Here is a 22,639-nt window from a genome sequence, read left to right as displayed (position 1 = left end):
ATTACGAACAGGAATACGACTTTTGTGAATCGGATCCTTTGTTCATACCCCCCAGGGCAATTGCTGCTGTTTGTCTGATATCCAACAGTCCATGATAAACTCTGTTGACCATGAGAAGATTTTGCAGAGAAAATGGGGTGAGGTATACTATTTAGGCTCGGAATGACGTMTCCATTGTTTACCTGGTCATCAATGATATGTGGCCTATTGTTTACCTTGTTACCTGGCAATGACCAAAAGGGTGTTTCAATGAGCTGTTAGTCAAAGCAAGCTCATTAATATAATCTCCCTGCTCACTTAGCCTGTTCTTTCAGACTTCCTGATAGTTAGAGATGAGAGAGAATTTTAAATGTATTAAATTCTGAGCATTTTAATTGTGTAAAGATATTATGGGGGATGTTTTGGTCATTCAACTGCTATTTTTACTTGGGAAATAGGTTAACTGTGCAGGACCTTTAATACATGTGAGTGATGGGAAAAAATTGTCCTCAGCTACAGTTATTTGAATAATTGAATGGCTGTTTTGTGCACGATGATGATGATTAAAGTGTCTTATTAGGAATTTTCAAATCTATCTTCTGTATGTGGCCTTCTATGGATAGTATGTCAGTTAAAATGCAGTAGCGAAGCAAAATTGTAGGAGCAGTCGAAACTGTGTTTATATACCCTGGATGAGAACTGTTGTATGAAATCATAGAGAATGATAGAGGCCATTTAGCATGGGCAGCGCCATTGATAGCTTCCACCATTTTAAAGTAGTCAAAGTACTCAACTGAGTGGGGATTCATGTGGATTGTAGCCTCAATGGCACTGCCCATGCTTTCACAGATGCTACAATGGCACATATATAAAGATGAGTCCTATTTATCTCTGTGTATAAAACCAATCGGTATGTAAAGCAAAGAGCTTAACTGTGCCAGCCAGCTCTTAATTTCTATTCAGTTCAACTCGCAATATGCCATCTGAACTGTGTGTAAATGACCTAACCTCTCCCATTTTATATAAGTATAATCATGTGATATGACCTCTCCCTCACATTTTTTCATGTGGTTATCTGATCAAAGATTACCCAACATCTGTCAGAGTGACAGTGCACATTCCTTTGTTTGCAAAAGTAGCCAATAAGGCTAGACTTCCTCTACACCCAGATCAGCGTACACGTCAGTCTAATACAACCACAGCGCAGTTAATTACATTATTTAAACCGAAGTTGGGCTACTTTAACTAATTCCTTTACAGGAATAKATTTTTGGAGAGCAAAGGAAATGTCCAAAAAAGTGGCAGTAGTTACCGGTGCCAATAAAGGCATAGGACTTGCGATTGTGAGGGAGCTTTGCAAGGCAAAATTTACCGGGGATGTTATTCTTACTGCTCGAAATGAGAAACTTGGAAATGAGGCAGTGAAGATGCTAAAGTCCGAAGGATTTGAAGTTGCTTACCACCACCTTGATCTCTGCGACCAAGCCAGCGCCAAGCAACTGAGTAACTTTCTGCAGAAGACTTATGGGGGATTGGATGTGCTCATTAACAACGCTGGAATGGCTTTTAAGAGTTCCGTACGGTAGCCTATTCTACTATTTTGGCGACTCTGGCCATGCACTTGTTACTGTTTTAGCCGATCATAACAATTACTCTCACCCGGGCGCCGGTATAGGTGTGTTTTGCACCGACTGAACATTGATTGCGTTCTATTTGGAACCGGGCTACTTCCCGGGCATGGGCCAGGGCCCGCTCTATCCGACGGCGAAGTCGGCTCAAAACTAAAGCGACTTCATTAAACACGTGTAGTAATTCGTAGGATTTTATGTTTCCCATGAAAAAATTATTGCTTTTGATTAAAAACGATTTATCTGCATTCCCAATGAAAACTAGTTAGACAATTCAAACATTTATTTTATGGAAAAGAGATGTGTATGAAGCAGTATGCTGCCTCGTTGACAAAAGAAGTGGCTCAGATTACTGTTTATTTGAGAAGCGTGCTCCTCCCTACCCGCTTTCGCTTGGGCCAGCGTAAAAATAAATCACACTGTAGCCAGATAGTGAGAGGTATGTGGGCAGATCTTGGGCTATGTTAAGCAACAAGCAGCAGTTCATTTTAAACTGCCTACCAATTATAGTAGGGCTACTTGATTGCAACTTTTGTGTAACATGAATGATAGTCCTATGTAGCAGTGTGATTGCATTTGAAAATGATGCTCTGAAAATATGATGGGTGAGGGTGACGCTATATTGACACAGCCCCCACACCTTCCCCCACTCTCTTTCTCCCTCTCTTGTACAAAGCAATAATTGACCATCACATTTTTTCCCTAGATGATGCGACTGAGCCTTTTGGGGAACAGGCTGAGGTGACCATGCGCACCAACTTTTGGGGCACCCTGTGGGTGTGCCATGCTCTCCTACCCCTCCTCAGACCAAATGCCAGAGTGGTGAATGTCTCCAGCTTTGTTAGCAAGAAGGCTCTTGATACATGCAGCCCTCAACTACAAGCCAAGTATGATCTTCATTCTGTATCGAAAACCTCATTCATCCTTAACTTAATTCTGAATTGTGATCTACTGAGGGAGAAATATACACTGATGTCATTATACATCCATCTAGCTGCAAACCTGACCAACTTGAAGAAAAGCCCTTTTCATCCCTTCAATAGCAGTAGTCGCATTAGCAGAAATGAAGAGCATTGTACTTAAGACCACAACAGCAAAATTGGAAAATCAAATCAAAGTGTATAATGTCAATTACAATTCTAGTACACACAAATGCTACTACAGATCATAGACAATATTTTCAAATTAATCCATTACTGTGATCATCACATGCAGTCATAAACTACTGTATTACAAGGTCTTTTTTCTGTTGCGTCTTGAAGGTTCCGTGATACTGAGCTCTCTGAGGAGGAGCTGTGCTTGCTGATGGGGCAGTTTGTTATTGCCGCTCAGCAGGGAAACCATCAGGCCCAGGGGTGGCCAAYCACAGCCTATGGCACAACAAAGGTGGGGTTCTGTCTGTTCACACTACTATTAAGGGGAATGGGCAAAAGGCAGATATATCATACTGTTTTGTTCATCTCTGTTTAGATTGGAGTGACTGTGCTGTCCAGGATTCAGGCTCATATTCTGACTAAGACCCGGGCAGCTGATGGAATCCTGCTCAACGCCTGCTGCCCTGGCTGGGTCCGCACTGACATGGCAGGCTCCAAGGCCCCCAAGAGCCCTGAAGAAGGAGCACAGACTCCTATCTATCTGGCACTTCTTCCTGAAGGGGCCAAGGAGCCACATGGACAGTTGGTGTGGGACAAGGCCGTTCAGGAATGGTAGAGTGGAGGCAGCAGGAAGTTTACCTCATCTCAATCAGAAACTTGAGGAAAATTGCACAAAAATATTCTGCCAAATTCACATGACAAAAGACGTATTGCAACAGAGGGTTGTTGACATATCATCTTAGCTTTTTTTTCTTTATATGATTTAATGTGATTCATTTGCATAAACACTCAGGAGTACTTTCATTGTAATGAAGGCCTGTMATTCTTTCAAAAAGTTTAATGATGTAAAGAAATAAAATAGACTGATAATAATGTCTGAGACAGTAATTTACTGGAAACTCTTGTTCAAAGTTGTAACTTTGTTTATTGAATTGAGCCTCTAGAGCAGGGGTGTCAAACATACGGCCCGCGGGCCGGAACCGGCCCCCAAGGAGGTTCGATCAGGCCCGCAGGATAATTTGAAAGTGGAAAAAATGCATAAAAGACATGGAATTAATATTTTTAATTCGCTGCAATTCATGGATTATCCGCTAAGGGGCGCACTCTTTCCATCAGAGTAGAAGACAAGCCGCATCACTGAGACAGACTGAAAACAGCAGACGGTATCAATGCGCCATCTGCTGCTTGTTACGACGTTGTTAATACCTTGGTCTCTACCTCTCCGCTACACCCTCATTAGCCAAAATGTCGTTTATCAAACGGAGAAAAAGTAGATAAGGAGTGGAGAATTTTCAAAGAAAATGGACCACGTCCTATTTATTTACAGAGATGCACGGAAAACCTTCGTGCTTGGTGTGTTTGCCAACAAGTTTCGGTATTGAAGGAATATAATATTCGACGCCACTACGGATTTTGGAACTATCGGCAGATTTAGACAGTCAATTGAAACAGAGAGTCAAGTCATTTATTGCATTTTTCCGTGGCAATTGACGAGAGCACTGGACACTTATTTATAGCAGAGTATGGTATAATTTTAATGGTCCGCCCACTTGACATCTCCCTAGGCCGTATGTGGCCCACGATGCAAAATGGAGTTTGACACCCCTGCTCTAGAGCATAGAGCCTCTAGATCATTTCCCCAAACTGGCGGCCCATGAGCCGAATTTTGCCCGCGGGTGATTTTATTGGGCCCCCAAAGTTTTCTACCAAAAAATAACTTTTTGGATTGGATATATAAGACTGTAAAAACACCAGCAAACCAGCTCCAAGGGATGTCTACAAATGAATTGTAATTGCGTTCGGGCCCCCTGACCATCCGCTCAAGAAAGAAATCAGCCTGCAGCTGAATCTAGTTAGGCCTCGGGGGACAGAGTGGTGTCACACTTTTTCCCCATCCCTAGCAAACACAGCTGATTAAACTAATTGCGTTCTCAACTGAAGATCATGATTAGTTGATTATTAGAGTCGAGGTGTGTTAGCTCGGGCTGAGGCAAAAGTGTGAAACCAATCGGGCCCCTGAGGACTGGCTTTGCCCACCCCTGGTCTAGTTGATGATCCCTGCTGTAGGGGGCACCAAAGACCAAGCGGAGACTGACCTAGAAATCCTAGAATAATGTTCTCAAAAGTTAGTCTATTTCTTGACACTGATTTAGCATTTTGTAGAGACCTGATTGTCTCTGCATTCAGTTGGAGGAGACAGTTGTTTTGCCATGTGTTCACCCTTGAGGGTGAGAGAGACCCATTTCATTCAAGCTACCTTATCTTCCTCTCCCTTATGAACTTGTATTGTACAAATCATCTTCTGACTAGAGGAGTAGCATTCCCACCAGATGGAATGCACTGAGAAGAGGGAAGCTTGAAAAGAAGTAGGGAGCATGGGTCTGCTAGCACAAAGACTCTTGCAGGGCACTCAACCTTGAGTGAGAGCCAGCCCTACCACATTGACCTGACATACCATAACAAAGTAATTCAAGCTGCCTGTTGAGATAGTGACATATTCAGAGTGCAAATTAATAAAATAATAATTTAACCATTCTATTTGTTTAAAATGCAATGTGTACTGCTACAGTGGTAAAAATAAAACCATTCCAAATTAAACGAACACCCCACCTGTGTCCATAGCCGGGGGYAGCTGCAGCACCTCCTGATAAATTMGAATAATTTTGCCTTAAAAAATAATTTTCCACTAAACTAAATTACTGAACAGACATAAATCAAAGTATTGAAAATACTACACCAGAGAGCATACTTTAGATGCAGAGGATCAATAGCTTCTAAAAAAATAGCTGTGGATTAAGTTTCATCACAACCACTTACAGTCGGGAAGGCTGCAATTTGGGCAGCATGCGTGCCAAATATAGAACAGCTTGTTAAGTTGTYGCCATAGATATAATCCATAGAAGGCTTCAGAACCTCTAACCCTGGCACTTCGACTGATACATTTATGGGTACACTAGCAATGGCTGCCAGTCCTGACTTGAATGGGAACTGTCATCTATGGATTATATTTCTATGGTTGGTTGCAGCTGTCAGTTTACATTGCTGACTATCATGTGTAGGCTAGGCTACACGAGACCTCTCGACACAGTTACTGAAGGCAATCTCCATCTCACATTCACAAATTTCCAAACTAATTTTGTGGCACTGGCAGAGGCTCAAAATATAAACTGAAGCTACTCACTGTTAACAAAATGGCTGGTACATTGTGTCCACAAACATGCTAGGGGAAATAGACATTTGCTACATTGTTCCATGATGTTACTATTACAAAATCTTGACTAGTTAGATTCACGGAAATTTGATAAACCGCGGTGCTATCCTGGTGCTGAGTCCCGCTACTAGGCCTATTTGCTTGTCTGTTTGTTTAGTGGAGATGTTCCCTGTGACTGTCACTACAAGAAGCAGGTTATCATAAAGGGAAAAGCAAAACAAATCTAAATTTCCCCTGGTAGCCAGATGCAAGAGGAGCGAAAAGGGCTGACATCTTTCAGTCAATGGTAAGCTAAAACAAATGTAATGTTCACTAGGTTGTAATCTAATAACCTCATTATACACTGAGTGTACAAAACATTAAGGACACTTTCCTAATATTGAGTTGCGCCCCCTTTTGCCCTCAAAACAGCCTCAATTAATTTAGGCATAGACTCTACAAGGTGTTGAAAGAGTTCCACATGGATGCTTTCCCATGTTGACTCCAATGCTTCCCACACAGTTGTGTCAAGTTGGCTGGACGTCCTTTGGGTGGTGGACCATACTTAATTAATGCACACGGGAAACTGTTGAGTGTGAAAAACCCAGCAGCATTAATGAATTGGACACACCTGGTGTCCCAGGTCTAAATCAGTCTCTGATTAGTGGTGAACAATGAAAAAAATGCAGTGGAATTGGCTTCAAGGTCCATAGGCTATATGTAAAAACAAACATAAAACCCCACAATTCAAGTGTTTATATAGGAAGATGGTATATTCTGAACCAGGGGTTGATGGAGAAAAATACACACTTTTTCAATCTTCAATAGCTCTTACACAAAGTGTTCCATGACTATGAAATTATATATTCTGAAAGGGGAGGACAGACAAAAATCCACAGTATTTTTTAGTTGTTGGATTTTTTATTWATTTTTTACATTAGATTAATATAAAATGTTAATATATTCGACTGTGAATGATAAAAAAAAATACGTTTGTTGAGAGCGGTTGTATGAAACCAGAGAATGACAGAGGCCTCATTTTAAAGTTATCAAAGTAGTCAACTGTGTGGGAATTCATATGGGAGAGAGATAGAGAGAGAGAGGTCATGAGCTCATAGGCGCCTGAGTTATTCTGATTTTTTTTTAAATTTTAGTTGGATAAATGTAGATAAACATTGATATTTTTTTTGCAAGGACAAGATACTACCCTCTACATCAAAACCTTAAAACTAAATATAAATTCCATACCTAAAACCTTGATTTTGGACAAAATTACCTGAATGGGTTCTTACTACCAAGGACTTTCAAGAACAAACTTCTAACAAACCAAAACTGACGAAGAAACACAGCGGAAACCTGGAAATACCATCCAACACATAACTGAGTGAGTAATGTTCAGACTGAACCTACTTCTGAAGCCAAAAAGTAAATGACAATAATCTCTCGGTAATTTTGTTATATAAAGCTTAGTAAATAAGGCTACTAAGCTACCAGGACAGAACAGACCTGACTGCAACTTCAATTCACACTGAAGTGTGAAGTGAGATGTGTGAAAACTCTTGAGCCTAACAATGGCAGGAGAGTTTTACAGCCTCCCCCACCCAAATGTAGAGGCCTTTGAAGCCCCCTGTGCAGATGTCATCACAATACAGTACCCCCTGCATGGAATAAGTACAAAAAGAAGCTCCTCAAGGACATCCAGAGACACTATTTGCTGACTGCTACAAAGAGGGGAACGTAAACAGCTTAATTTTCCACACAGACCCTCCCCCGGCATGGCACAGTGCTATAAGAGCACACTACCCCTATGTCAAGAGAGAGTGTATTGGCCCAGGGTGGAAACTCAGAATACTGGACATTGAGGAAATTGAAACAACCTCTGTCAATATGTACAAGTCTGGGACAGTGGTGCAGGGTCTCCTCAAGCAGTTCCAGCTGGACTTTTACGGGATAAAGAGAGAGCACAGCAGGAAAAGCTCTCTCTCGGTGATGACTCCCCCATCCTGAGTGAGTCTGATCACACCTCTTCAAACTGTCCTGCAGATGAGGATAGTCACCCCCCCAGAACTGAACACCCAGGTCCCACAACTGCACTGCTCCTCCATCATTGAGAGGGATAAATTCACAGAGCTGGAGAGAGACATGGGGGAGCTCAGAGAGCTAGGTCCACACAATCCAGACATCAAATGGTATTTGTCACGTGCCGAATACAACAGACCATAGACCTTACAGTGAAATGCTTACTTACAAGCCCTTAACCAACAAAGCAGTTAAGAAAAATACGTGTTAAGTATTTACTAAAATAAACTGAAGTAAAAAAAATAAAAAAAATAAAGAGCAACAATAACAGAACAGTAACGAGTCTATATACAGGAGGTACCAGTACAGAGTCAATGTGCGGGGGCACAGGTTAGTTGAGGTAATTGAGGTAATATGTACATGTAGGTAGAGGTATAGTAAATATGCATAGGTAATTAACAGAGTAGCAGCAGCGTAAAGATTGGGGGTGGTGGATTGGGGGGGGGTCAATGAAAATAGTCTGGATAGCCTTTTGATTAGCCGTTTACGACAACAAGCTCAGTCCGATGATGCTGTGACACACCGCCCCAGACCATGACAGACCCTCCACATCCAAATCGATCCCGCTCCAGAGTACAGGCCTCGGTGTATCGCTTATTCCATTGACGATAAACACGAATCCGACCATCACCACTGGTGAGACAAAACCGCGACTTGTCAGTGAAGAGCACTTTTTGGCAGTCCTGTTCGGTCCAGCGACGGTGAGTTTGTGCCCATAGGCGACGTTGTTGCCAGTGATGTCTGGTGAGGACCTGCCTTGCAATAGGCCTACAAGCCCTCAGTCCAGCCTCTCTCAGCCTATTGCGGAGTCTGAGCACTGATGGAGGGATTGTGCATTCCTGGTGTAACTCGGGCAGTTGTTGCCATCCTGTACCTGTCCCGCAGGTGTGATGTTCGGATGTACCGATCCTGTGCAGGTGTCATTACATGTGGTCTGCCACTGCGAGGATGATCAGCTGTCCGTCCTGTCTACCTGCAGCACTGTCTTAGGCATCTCAGTACAGACATTGCAATTTATTGCCCTGGCCACATCTGCAGTCCTCATGCCTCCTTGCAGCATGCCTAAGGCACGTTCACGCAGATGAACAGGTACCCTGGGCATTTTTATTTTGGTGTTTTTCAGAGTCAGTAGAACGGCCTCTTTAGTGTCCTACGTTTTCATAATTGTGACCTTAATTGCCTACCGTCTGTAAACTGTTAGTGTCTTGACGACTGTTCCACATTAATTGTTTATGGTTCATTGAACAAGCATGGGAAACAGTGTTTAAACCCTTTACAATGAAGATCTGTGAAGTTATTTGGATTTTTATGAATTCTCTTTTTTTGCTGAGTTTACTTTCAAGAGAATAAACTTTTTCCCCAACACAAAGTGGCTAAACTCTGGTGTTACGCACACCTCTAAGAAGAGGGAACGCAACTCCCTGCTACAACTCAACTCTCCGTGAAGTGAAAGTAGTATGGACTGTAGGTGCGAGTAAGGATGACAAAAGGCAGAGAATTGTACCGTTTACAAGGAATTTATTCCGTCACGCGGTAATTTTGGGGAAAAGGGGCTGGACGGAACCAAAGAAAGTAAATATCAAAGCCCCCTCTCCTACCTTACCTGCCTACCCACCTAACTTAGCACCACCTGGTGCGCTAACCAAAATACAGGGGGTGGTCCGCCCAGGTCTTTCCTAGTGTGCCTAGACAGTGAATATACTACGGGTATATGTATGCCCGCGGGCCTCTTGCCTAAGCACTCCCTAGGTGCCTTCCCCTTCTCCCCTGGGAACAAATGAAACAGAATTATCCAAATATAATTAAGCAATTTCAAGAATCAAAAACAGTTCTATTAGCACACACATACTTAACAAAACCTGTCTCTGAGCCACAACCAAGACAGGACATCAAATCAGCGCTCTCTCAGCAACAACCACAGAACATAACCATCTCTCAGCAATGATCTTTCTTCTGCGCAACAGAACACTGGTTTTTATATAGCTTCAGAAGGCATTGGTAATTGGAGACAGCTGCGTCCTGACGAGGGGGAAGGGTCAGCTCTCCAATTAGCCATGGAGTCGACCAATCAGCTGCTTGGGGGGGATTTCAGGAAGCCATCCTGAAACACACACCTAACAAACCACAACACAGAAACTGGGGAACGTAACATCTGGTACTCAAACATTAGACATGCCCTGGAGCTGTTGTCAGAGGACAGATTAAGGTCCCCCAGCCACATTATAATTCACACAGGCACAAACGACCCGAGGGCCCAACAGGAAAGGGTGGCCACAGCACTCAAGGGAGTGATTGAAAAAGCTTCTTCCACTTTCCCCAATGCACAAGTGGTTATCTCCACCCTGCTACCACGAAAAGACATTCACATTGTCACCATACAGCGGGTGAATGCAAGCATTTCCCGGGACTGTGCCTCAAAACTTAATGTCTACCTGACCCACCACTCCACCCTGGACTCCACCCTGGACTTGAACAGTCTTTACGGCCAGGTCCACCTCTACAAGGCAGCAATCCCAACTTTTGCCAGGACCTTGAAGGACGTCACCCTCAACTGCAGCCCCAGCACCTCACACAGGAGCGACAGAGCCACAGACACCCCGCCCAGACCAGCAAGACACCCTCTCAGACCTGCAAGACCCCTTCCCGAAGGACCTGCACCGAGAGAACCCATGCCAAGAGGACCTACACCCAGACCACAGCTTCACCAGCCACACCCCAACCAGCTGAGACCACCACAAACAAACCCTGGCCACACCCTATATAGGCCCCCCCAGATCAGACCTAAGCCCCATCCTGCCACCTAAGAGGTATGTATCAGTAGCTCACACCTACTGTAATGGTCCGGGCCTAAACCACATGAAAACAACACTACACACTATGGGACACAAAGCTTTTACTATCTCATCCTGGAATATAAGGTCTGAGGTCATATGCCTTTGGCCTAGAGAACAGGAACCCAGACTTCATCAAATAAATTGGAAATACAGACATTGTCATCCTACAACAAATATGGTATAGAGGTGACTGACCCACTGGTTGCCGTCTAGGTTACAGAGAGCTGGTAGTCCCATCCACCAAAACTACCAGATATGAAACAGGGAAGGGACTCTGGGGGTATGCTAATTTGGTATAGAGCAGAACTCTATTAAATTAGTCAAAACAGGAACATTTTACATTTGCTAGAAATTAATAAGGAAATTATCTCAACAGATATCCCCCAATAGTATCCCCATACCTTAACGATGAGAGCTTCTCCATCCTAGAGGGGGAGATCAACCATTTCCAGGCCCAGGGACATGTACTAGTCTGTGGCGACCTAAATGCCAGAACTGGACAAGAACCAGACACTCTCAGCACACAGGGTTACAAACACCTACCTGGAGGTGACAGTATTCCCTCCCAAATATGCACCCCTAGATACAACTATGACAAAACAACCAACAAAAACAGGTCACAACTCCTGCAGCTCTCTCGCACGCTGGGTCTGTACATAGTCAATGGTAGGCTTCGAGGAGACTTCTATGGTAGGTACACCTACAGCTCATCCCTTGGCAGTAGTACTGTAGATTACTTCCTCACTGACCTCAACCCAGAGTCTCTCAGAGCATTCACAGTCAGCCCACTAACACCCCTATCAGATCACAGAAAAATCACAGTCTATCTGAACAGAGTAATACTCAATCATGAGGCATCAAAGCCAAAGGAACTGCACAATATTAAGAAATGCTATAGATGGAAGGAAAGTAGTGTAGAAACATAACAAAAAATWAATAGACAACAACAAATTAAAGTCCTTTCAGACAACTTCCTTGACAAAACATTTCACTGTAATAGTGAAGGTGTAAACTTGGCAGTAGAAAACCTAAACAGTATATCTGACCTTTCAGATTCCCCATCAAAAAAAGAAAAATAGGTAGACAACCTAAGAAAATGTAAAACAATGACAAATGGTTTGACGAAGAATGCAAAAACTTAAGATAGAAATTGAGAAACCTATCCAACCAAAAACATGGAGACCCAGAAAACTTGAGTCTACGCCTTCACTATGGTGAATCACTAAAACAATACAGAAATACACCACGGAAAAAGAAGGAACAGCACGTTAGAAATCAGCTCAATGTAATTGAAGAATCCATAGAATCTAACCACTTCTGGGAAAATTGGAACACACTTAACAAACAACACAACGAGTTATCTATCCAAAACAGAGTTGTGTGGATAAACCACTTGTCCAATCTTTTTGGCTCTACAAAAAAGAACAAACAGCAAAAATACATACTGTACATGATCAATTCAAAATCTTAGAATSAGCTATTAAAGACTACCAGAACCCACTGGATTCTCCATTTACATTGAACAAACTACAAGACAAAATACAAACCCTCCACCCCAAAAAGGCCTATGGTGTTGATGGTATCCTAAATTAAATTATAAAATATACAGACCAAATATTACAATTGGCTATAGTTAAACTCTTTAACATCATCCTCAGCTCTGGCATCTGCATCTTCCCCAATATTTGGAACCAAGGACTGATAACCCCAATCCACAAAAGTGAAGACAAATTTGACCCCAAAAACTATCGTGGGATATGTGTCAACAGCAACCTTGGGAAAATCCTCTGCATTATCATTAACAGCAGACTTGTACATTTCCTCAGTGAAAGAAAAAAGGACTGAGCAAATGTCAAATAGTTTTTTTTACCAAATTACCATATGACAGACCACGTATTCACCCTGCACACCCTAATTGACAAACAAACAAACCAAAATAAAGGCTAAGTCTTCTCATGCTTTGTCGACTTCAAAAAAGCTTTTGACTCAATTTGGCATGAGGGTCTGCTATACAAATTGATGGAAAGTGGTGTTGGGGAGAAAAACATACAACATTATAAAATCCATGTACACAAACAACAAGTGTGAGGTTAAAATGTGCAAAATACACACACATTTCTTTCCACAGGACCGTGGGGTGAGACAGGGATGCAGCTTAAGCCCCACCCTCTTCACCATATACAGTGCATTCGGAAAGTAGAATCTTCTTGGGTGTGATGCCTCAAGCTTGGCACACCTGTATTTGCAGAGTTTCTTCCATTCTTCTCTCAAGTTTCTTCCATTGCAGATCCTCTCAAGCTCTGTCAGGTTGGATGGGGAGCGTCGCTGCACAGCTATTTTCAGGTCTCTCCAGAGATGTTCGATCAGGTTCAAGTCTGGGTTCTGTCTGGGCCACTCACGGACATTCAGAGACTTGTCCCAAAGCCACTCCTGCGTTGTCTTGGCTGTGTGCTTAGGGTTGTTGTCATGTTGGAAGGTGAACCTTCCCCCCAGTCTGAGGTCCTGAGAGCTTTTTCATTAAGGATTTCTCTGTACTTTGCTCTGTTCATCTTTCCCTCGATCCTGACTAGTCTCCCAGTCCCTGCCGCTGAAAAACATCCCCACAGCATGATGCTGCCACCTTCCATGCTTGGATGGCGCCAGGTTTCCTCCAAATGTGATGCTTGGCATTCAGGCCAAAGAGTTCAATCTTGGCTTCATCAGACCAGAGAATCTTGTTTCTCATGATCTGAGAGTCCTTTAGGTGCCTTTGGGCAAACTCCAAGAGGGGTGTCATGTGCAATTTTACTGAGGAGTGGCTTCTGTCTGGCCACTCTACCATAAAGGCCTGATTGGTGGAGTACTTCAGATATGGTTGTCCTTCTGGAAGGTTCACCAATCTCCACAGAGGAACTCTGGAGCTCTGTCAGAGTGACCATCGGGTTCTTGGTGACCTCCCTGACCAAGGCCCTTTTCCCCCGATTGCTCAGTCTGGCCGGGTGGCCAGGTCTAGGAAGAGTCTTGGTGGTTCCAAACTTCTTCCATTTAAGAATTATGGATTCCACTGTGTTCTTGGGGACCTTCAATGCTGCAGAAATATTTTGGCACCTTTCCCTAGATATGTGCCTTCGACACAATTCTGTCTTGGAGCTCTACGGACAATTCCTTCGACCTTATGGCTTGGTTTTTGCTCTGACATGCATTGTCAACTGTGGGACCTTATATAGACATTTGTGTGCCTTTCCAAATCATGTCCAATCATTTGAATTTATCCCAGGTGGACTCCAATCAAGTTGTAGAAACATCTCAAGGATGATCAATGGAAACAAGATGCACCTAATCTCAATTTCGAGTCTTATAGCAAAGGGGCTGAAAAGTTATGTAAATAAGGTATTTCTGTGTTTTATTTTTAATACATTTGCAAAAATGTCTAAAAACCTGTTTTCGCTCTCTCATTATGGGGTATTGTGTGTAGATTGATGAGGATTTTTATTTATTTAATCCATTTTAGAATAAGGCTGTAAAAATGTGGAAAAAGGGAAGGGGTCTGAATACTTTCCAAATACACTGTATATCGACGAATTGGCGAGAGCACGAGAACAGTGTGCAGCACCCGGCCTCACCTTACTAGAATCTGAAGTCAAATGTCTTCCTTTGGCTAGCATAGGGCGGCAGCGTAGCCTAGTGGTTAGAGCGTTGGACTAGTAACCGAAAGGTTGCAAGTTCAAATCCCCAAGGTACAAATCTGTCGTCCTGCCCCTGAACAAGGCAGTTAACCCACTGTTTCTAGGCCGTCATTGAAAATAAGACTTTGTTCTTAACTGACTTGCCTAGGTAAATAAAGGTAAAGATTTTTTTTTTTTATTGTTTGAAAATGATCTGGTGAAAATTATTGTCCCCAACCAAGGAGGGCCTACCACAGCATCTAGATCATCTGCACAGATTCTGTAAGACCTGGGCCCTGACAGTATATCTCAGTAAGTCAAAAATAATGGTGTTCCAAAAAAGGTCCAGTTGCCAGGACCACAAATACAAATTCCATCTAGACACCGTTGCCCTAGAGCACACAAAAAACAATACATACCTCGGCCTAAACATCAGCACCACAGGTAACTTCCACAAAGCTGTGAACAATCTGAGAGACAAGGCAAGAATATTTATTTATTCAACTAGGCAAGTCAGTTAAGAGCAAATTCTTATTTTCAATGATGGCCTATGAACAGTGGGTTAACTGCCTTGTTCAGGGGAAGAACGACAGATTTTTACCTTGTCAGCTCAGGGATTCGATCTTGCAACCTTTCAGTTACAAGTCCAACACTCTAACCACTAGGCTACCTGCCACCCTATGCCAGCCAAAGGAACATAAAATTCAACATACCAATTAGGATCTGGCTAAAAATACTTGAATCAGTTATAGAACCCATTGCCCTTTACGGTTGTGAGGTCTGGGGTCCGCTCACCAACCAAGAATTCACAAAATGAGACAAACACCAGATTAAGACACTGCACACAGAATTCTGCAAAACTATCCTCTGCGTACAATGTAAAACCAAATAATGCATGCAGAGCAGAATTAGGCAGATACCCGCTAATTATCAAAATCCAGAAAAGAGACGTTAAATTCTACAACCACCTAAAAGGAAGCGATTCCCAAACCTTCCATAATAAAGCCATCACCTACAGAGAGATGAACCTGGAGAAGAGTCCCCTAAGCAAGCTGGTCCTGGGGCTCTGTTCATAAACACAAACAAACCCCACCGAGCCCTAGGACAGCAACACAATTAGACCCAACCAAATCATGAGAAAACACAACAATAATTACTTGACACATTGGAAAGAATTAACAAAAAAACTGAGCAAACTAGAGTGCTATTTGGCCCTAAACAGAGAGTACACAGTGGCAGAATACTTGACGACTGTGACTGACCAAAAATTAAGGAAAGCTTTGACTACTGTACAGACTCAGGGAGCATAGCCTTGCTCTTGAGAAAGGTCACCGTAGGTAGACCTGGCTCTCAAGAACAGACAGGCTATGTGCACACTGACCACGAAATGAGGTGGAAACTGAGCTGCACTTCCTGCCAAATGTATGACCATATTAGAGACACATATTTCCCTCAGAATACACAGACCCACAACGAATTTGAAAATAAATCAAATTTTGATAAACTCACATACCGATTGGGTGAAATACCACATTGTGCAATCACAGCAGTAAGATMTGTAACCTATTTCCACAAGAAAAGGGAAACCAGTGAAGAACAAACACCATTGTAAATACAACACATATTTATGTTTATTTATTTTCCCTTTTTTTACTTTAACTATTTGCACATCGTTACAACACTGTATATATACACATAATGACATTTGAAATGTCTTTATTATTTTGTAACTAATATTTACTGTTCACTTTTTGTTTATTTCACTTTTGTTTATCCCCACTTGCTTTGGCAATGTAAACATATGTTTCCCATGCCAATAAAGCCCCTTCAATTGAAATTGAATTGCTGTCACATATGCTATAATGGCCCAGATATAAAGATGAGTCCTCTATCCATCTCTATATATGAAACCAATCAGTATGTCAAACAAAGCTCTTAACTCTGCCTGAAAATATTGAATGCCATGCGGTACACAGGACGCACCGCAGCCTAGTGCGGCTCTCCTAAGGTAGCGTTGCTAACTGCTCCATTGACAACAAATGAGTTCCACTGGAAGGCAAAGAGGTTGATGTATCGGGTGGACATGAGGCGTTCATTTCTATTCAGTTGACTCGCCATGAAGTCGGCGTCTGAACTGTGCGTACATAGGCTAACCTATCCCTTCTTATATAAATATAATATGCCCTCTCCTTCCCATTGTATCATATGTGGGTATTTGATCTACTAGGCTACACAACTTCATCTGTCAGAGTGACTGTGCACGTTCCTTTGTTTGCAAAAGTAGCTAATAAGGTTGACTTTCCTCTAAATCAACGTTGTCTTCTCCCAGATCAGCGTAGGCTACACGTCAGCCCACTACAACCACAGTGCGGTTAATTACATGATTTAAATAGTTAGGCTACTTTAACTATTTACTTTACAAAAATAACGTTTTGGAGAGCGAATGAAATGTCAAAAAAAGTGGCAGTAGTTACCGGTGCCAATAAAGGCACAGGATTTGCGATTGTGAGGGAGCTTTGCAAGGCAAAATTTACCGGGGATGTTATTCTTACTGCTCGAAATGAGAAACTTGGAAATGAGGCAGTGAAGATGCTGAAGTCTGAAGGATTTGAAGTTGCTTTCCACCACCTTGATCTCTGCGACCAAGCCAGCGCCAAGCAACTGAGTAACTTTCTGCAGAAGACGTATGGCGGATTGGATGTGTTTATTAACAACGCAGGAATGTCCTTTAAAAGTTCCGTACGGTAGCCTATTCTATTATTTTGGCGCAACATGCTATGCAATTATTGCTGTGTTGCAATTTTGTTTGGCGGCTTTGCGAGGCTAGCGGATTGTAACATTGAGGGGGTTCGGTTAATCTTGCCCGGGCGCCCGTTTAGGAGTACAGCGGCTGAAACGTAATTGCATTCTATTTGAAACCAGGCTGCCTCCCAGGCGTGAGCCAGTTGCCCCGCTCTATCCAACAGCGAAGTCTGCTCATAACAAAAGTTATGTAATTTAAACACATGTCATAATTTGTAGAATTCGGTGTTTTCACATTTAAAATGGATTCATTTTTATATAAACGCTTTATCTGCCCTCGCAATGAAAACTAGTTAGAACATTCAAACATCTTATTTTATGGAAAATAGATGTTTCTGGATGACAAAATGACCAAGCAGCGCAGATTGCTGTTAATTTGAGAAGGGCGCTACTCCTTCCCTGCTTTCGCCCGAGGACGTGACAGGTTTTTGACCGGTTCAATCCGGGCTAGTTTAAAAAATAGCGTGAGGTTTGTGGGCGGATCTTGTGCCGTAGCTTGGTCTCATAGGCTAGACGTAACATATTATGATATGTTACTTTTGGTATGGTTACATGAGACAGATAGGCCGCTGTGCCCCTCGAGAGCTAAGGCACTGCATCTTAGTGCAAGAGGCGTCYCTACGGTCCCTGGTTGGCCCTGGGTAGGATGTCATTGGTTGTTTCTATTTTTTTATTTAACTAAGCAAGTCAGTTAGGAACAAATTCTTATTTATAATGACAGCCTACCGGGGAACACTGGGTTAACTGCCTTGTTCAGGGGCAAAACGACAGATTTTTACCTTGTCAACTCAGGGATTCGATGCACCAACCTTTCGTTTGGCCCAACTCTCTAGGCTAACCACTGACTCACCTGCCACCCATGGTGGTATAACATAACATTAACCAGCTAGCTAACGTTAGCCACCTAGCTAGAATTGTAACATATTACTGTATGATTTGCAAATTCGTAACATATTGTATGTTTTGTAAATTCATAACATATGGTACCTTTTGCTATTTCGTAACATATAATGGAATTGTAATTCGTAACATATCATACAAAATGGGTGATGGACATCTACAAATTAATACATACCATACGAACATATCATACTATACTGAACAAAAATATAAATGCAACAATTTCAATGATTTTACTGATTTACAGTTCATATAAGTAAATCAGTCAATTGGAATAAATAAATTAGCCCCTAATCTATGGATTTCACATGACTGGGCAAGGGCGCAGCCATGAGTGGGCGTGGGAGGGCATAGGCCTACCCACTTGGGAGACTGCCCCACCCACCAGGGAGCAAGGCCCAGCCAATCAGAATTAGTTTTTCCCCACAAAAAGCCTTTATTACAGACAGAAATATTCCTCTGTTTCATCAGCTGTCTGGGTGGCGGGTCTCAGACGATCCCACAGGTGAAGAAGCCGGATGTGGAGGTCCTGGGCTGGCGTGGTTACAAGTGGTCTGTGGTTGTGAGACCGGTTGGACGTACTGCCAAATTCTAAAAAATGACATTGGAGGTGGCTTATGGTAGAGAAATTAACATAAAATTATCTGGCAACAGCTCTGGTGGACATTCCTGCAGTCAGCATGCCAATTGCACGCTCCCTTAAAATGTTAGACATCTGTGGRATTGTGTTGTGTGACAAAACRGCACATTTTAGAGTGGACTTTTATTGTCGCCAGCACAAGGTGCACCTGTAAGGATCATGCTGTTTAATCAGCTTCTTGGTATGCCACACCTGTTAGGTGGACGGACTCTCTTGGCAAAGGATAAATAGTCACTAACAGGGATGTAAACACATTTGTGCACAACATTTTAGAGAAATAAGCTTTTTGTGGATATGGAACATTTCTGGGATCTTTTATTACAGTTCATAAAACATGGAACCAACGCTTTACATGTTGAGTTTATATTTTTGTTCAGTATAAATGGGGTGTCTCGGATTTACGTACAGAATAATACAAAATGCTCTGAGGCCAGGTAGTGTGCCATGTTTAGCAACAATCAGCTGTTAAATAAACTGTTCAGTTTAAACTGCCTAGCAACAATAGTAGGGCTAGTTGATTYCAACTTTTGTGTAACATGAATGATAGTCATATGTATCAGTGTGATTGCATTAGAAAAATGATCTCTGCAAAAATGATGGGTGAGGGTGATGCTATAAATTGACATAGCCCCGCTCTCTCTCTTTCTCTCCTCTCTCTTGTACAAAGCAATAATTGACCATCACATTTTTTCCCTAGATGATGCGACTGAGCCTTTGGGAACAGGCTGAGGTGACCATGCGCACCAACTTTTGGGGCACCCTGTGGGTGTGCCATGCTCTCCTACCCCTCCTCAGACCAAATGCCAGAGTGGTGAATGTCTCCAGCTTTGTTAGCAAGAAGGCTCTTGATAACTGCAGCCCTCAACTACAACCAAGTATGATCTTCATTCTGTATCGAAAACCTCATTCATCCTTACTTACATTCTAGACTTTAAGTTTCATTGATTGTGATCTACTGAGGGAGAAATATACACTGATGTCATTATAACATCCATCTACCTGCAAACCTGACCAACTTGAACGAAAGCCCTATCCCTTCAATAGCAGCTGTTGCATTAGCAGATATGAAGAACATTTTGCTGTTTGGCCTTAATCATAATTGGACAATCAAATCAGTTTATTGTCAGTTGCTACTACAGATCATAGACAATATTTAAAAATTAAACCATTACTGCGATCATCACATGCAGTCATAAACCACTGTATTACAAGGTCTTTTTTCTGTTGTGTCTTGAAGGTTCCGTGATACTGAGCTCTCTGAGGAGGAGCTTGTGCTTGCTGATGGGGCAGTTTGTTATTGCCGCTCAGCAGGGAAACCATCAGGCCCAGGGGTGGCCAAACACAGCCTATGGCACAACAAAGGTGGGGTTCTGTCTGTCCACACAACTATTAAGGGGAATGGGCAAATGTGACCCACCGCCTCAATTTGGTCTTATGTAGCGAAATTGTGTTTTTGGATAAAAGTAGAGACRCGGAGCTCCAAAATGGTATGTCATACACTGCAGTTGAGGWACAATGGGAAAGTAATTCTGCTTCGAAAGTTGATAAACTTGTAACCCCACGTTTGAGAAAATGGCCCTTGAATGTGTTGGTAAACCTACTYGAGAGCTCTTCTTTGTCTACACCTATTCAGCATCATTCACACCCACTAAGCCTTAGCCCCACCCATCTCTTTAAGAATTCACATGGGAGGCCATGTGCTAAACAGAGTGAGTAAGGTAGTGTAGTAAACAACCAAAGATTTCATGACTAAAAGTGGTGAAAGTAGTAGCCTACAATAAGAAAAAACTCCAGGTAAAAATGCACTTGATCTTGGCCTATATTRTAGTCTGACTTTGAAAGTGTCCAGATAAAAGTATTGTATAAATATTGTTAGATGATGTTTACCCAGACACTTGTCTAAATTGATGAGTCATGTGAAATAAATGCTATAACCACCCCCCAGCCACATCTAGACATGTACACATGTTCGTGAAATACAATAGACGGCCGTAATTACACCCAGACACACCTGGCTAACTTGATGGGTCATGTAATCATTCTCTTATGAAGTGGAGTCTTTTGTTTAGATATCTAGKTAGCTAAACAATGAACCATAATCCCAACCCATAGCTGCAGTACAGATGGATTGTCATAGCTAGCCACTATGCATGAAATACTGTTGTATGAATCTGCAGGTAGTTAAAGCTAACCAACTAGGTTCAATGTTAGCTAGCTAGCTAACATTATGCTATAACTAACAATGCAAATGGCTTTGTGTGATACGAATAATATTACTATACAGATCATACATGTAACGTTAGCTAGCGAGCAAGCAAGTTAACATTCGCTAGCTAYTAAACAGTACGCTTTAACTTGCAATGAAAACGACTTTGACAAAATGAGAAACATCTAATATCTGAAAATGTAGCTAGACTCTTACCGTATACATGGATGAACGCTTCACGGCAGAGTGCCTTTTCCGTTTGGTTTGTAGCTAGCTACAGCWTGTTTTGCCCACTGTTGTGTCAAGTCACTCCAGTTCACACTGACCTTTTGCAGAAAAGTAGTCCATCACAACTTTATCCCACTAATCTTTGTCGATCTCTCCTGCCAAATCCTGGGCAGTGATGTTATTGAGAGCAGAAGCAACACTTTTGCAGGTCTCCATGGCTAACGTTGTATCTTTCAAAAACGCAGTGGTAGCAAGGATTATCTACACATACTGAGAAGCTTATGTTATAGACAGAAGCATGCTACATGGCAGACCAATCAGAACTCAACTCTCGGCATGTCCAGCCCATCCATTATCTCAGGTAATCATAGCTAGCGGGAAGGTTCCTGTATTTTCCATGGCTCAACCAACAAGGCTCATAATTTAACATTTGTATTCAAATTTACAGATGGCATACACGTTTCTTATTAAGGCACATGAAAGTTCACATATTCACYTATCTCAAATGCCTCTTCTGTGAAGTAGTGACTTGTGACATACACCTAGCTTCTTGAAACAGGTCACAAATGGCACATTTATCATACTGTTTTGTTCATCTCTGTTTAGATTGGAGTGACTGTGCTGTCCAGGATTCAGGCTCATATTCTGACTAAGACCCGGGCAGCTGATGGAATCCTGCTCTCACGCCCCTGCTGCCTGGCTGGGTCCGCACTGACATGGCAGGCCCAAGGCCCTCAGAGCCCGAGGAAGGAGCACAGACTCCTATCTATCTGGCACTTCCTTCCTGAAGGGGCCAAGGAGCCAATGGACAGTTGGTTGTGGACAAGGCCGTTCAGTAATGGTAGAGTTGGAGGCAAGCAGGTTTTACCTCATCTCAATCAGAGACTTGAGGAAAATTTCACAAAAAGGTTCCGCCAAATTTCACATGACAAAAGACACATTGCAACAGAGGGTTGTGGAGATATCTTTGCTTTTTTCTTTATGATGATTTAATATGATTAATTTACATAATAACGCTCTGGAGTCATTTCATTGTAATGAAGCTGTTATCTTTCAAAAGTTTAATGATGTAAAGAAAAAATAGCTGATAATAATGTCTGAGACAGTGATTTACTGGAACTCTTGTTCAAGTTGTAACTTTGTTTATTGAATTGACTCTAGAGCATAGTTCCCCAACTGGCAGCCTGATTTTATTTGGCCTCAACAGTTTTATTTGTTATTGCACTGAGAAGAGGGAAATGGAAGAGAGTGTGGCGCAGGTTCTGCAAGCACAAAGACTCTCGCATGCACTCAACCTTGAGTGAGAGCCAACCAGCCTATCACATTGACCTGACATAGCATAACAATTTCATTGTGCTGCTGTTGAGATGGTGACATATTCAGAGTGTGAATTAAGGCATGAGCCCCCCTAAATG

The 22,639-nt window shown here is 42.4% G+C and overlaps 1 protein-coding gene and 1 pseudogene across 1 annotated transcript; both read left to right on the top strand.

Annotated features, from left to right (window-relative positions):
* Positions 1 to 1,122: 1,122 nt before the first annotated feature.
* Positions 1,123 to 3,578, top strand: cbr1l (carbonyl reductase 1-like). Its single transcript, XM_023988082.2, has 4 exons — positions 1,123 to 1,551; positions 2,314 to 2,494; positions 2,870 to 2,993; positions 3,078 to 3,578. Exons 1-4 carry the CDS (start codon positions 1,266 to 1,268, stop codon positions 3,315 to 3,317), a joined length of 831 nt encoding a protein of 276 aa, XP_023843850.1. The 5' UTR covers positions 1,123 to 1,265; the 3' UTR covers positions 3,318 to 3,578.
* Positions 3,579 to 16,660: 13,082 nt separating this feature from the next.
* On the top strand, positions 16,661 to 22,063 carry LOC111963716 (carbonyl reductase [NADPH] 1-like; annotated as a pseudogene).
* The last annotated feature ends 576 nt before the right edge of the window (positions 22,064 to 22,639 follow it).

This window comes from Salvelinus sp. IW2-2015, linkage group LG5, assembly GCF_002910315.2.
Source record: "Salvelinus sp. IW2-2015 linkage group LG5, ASM291031v2, whole genome shotgun sequence".
Taxonomy (NCBI): domain Eukaryota; kingdom Metazoa; phylum Chordata; class Actinopteri; order Salmoniformes; family Salmonidae; genus Salvelinus; species Salvelinus sp. IW2-2015.
The sequence above is the reverse complement of the archived record's forward strand: the minus strand, read 5'-3'. Positions and strand labels throughout refer to the sequence as shown.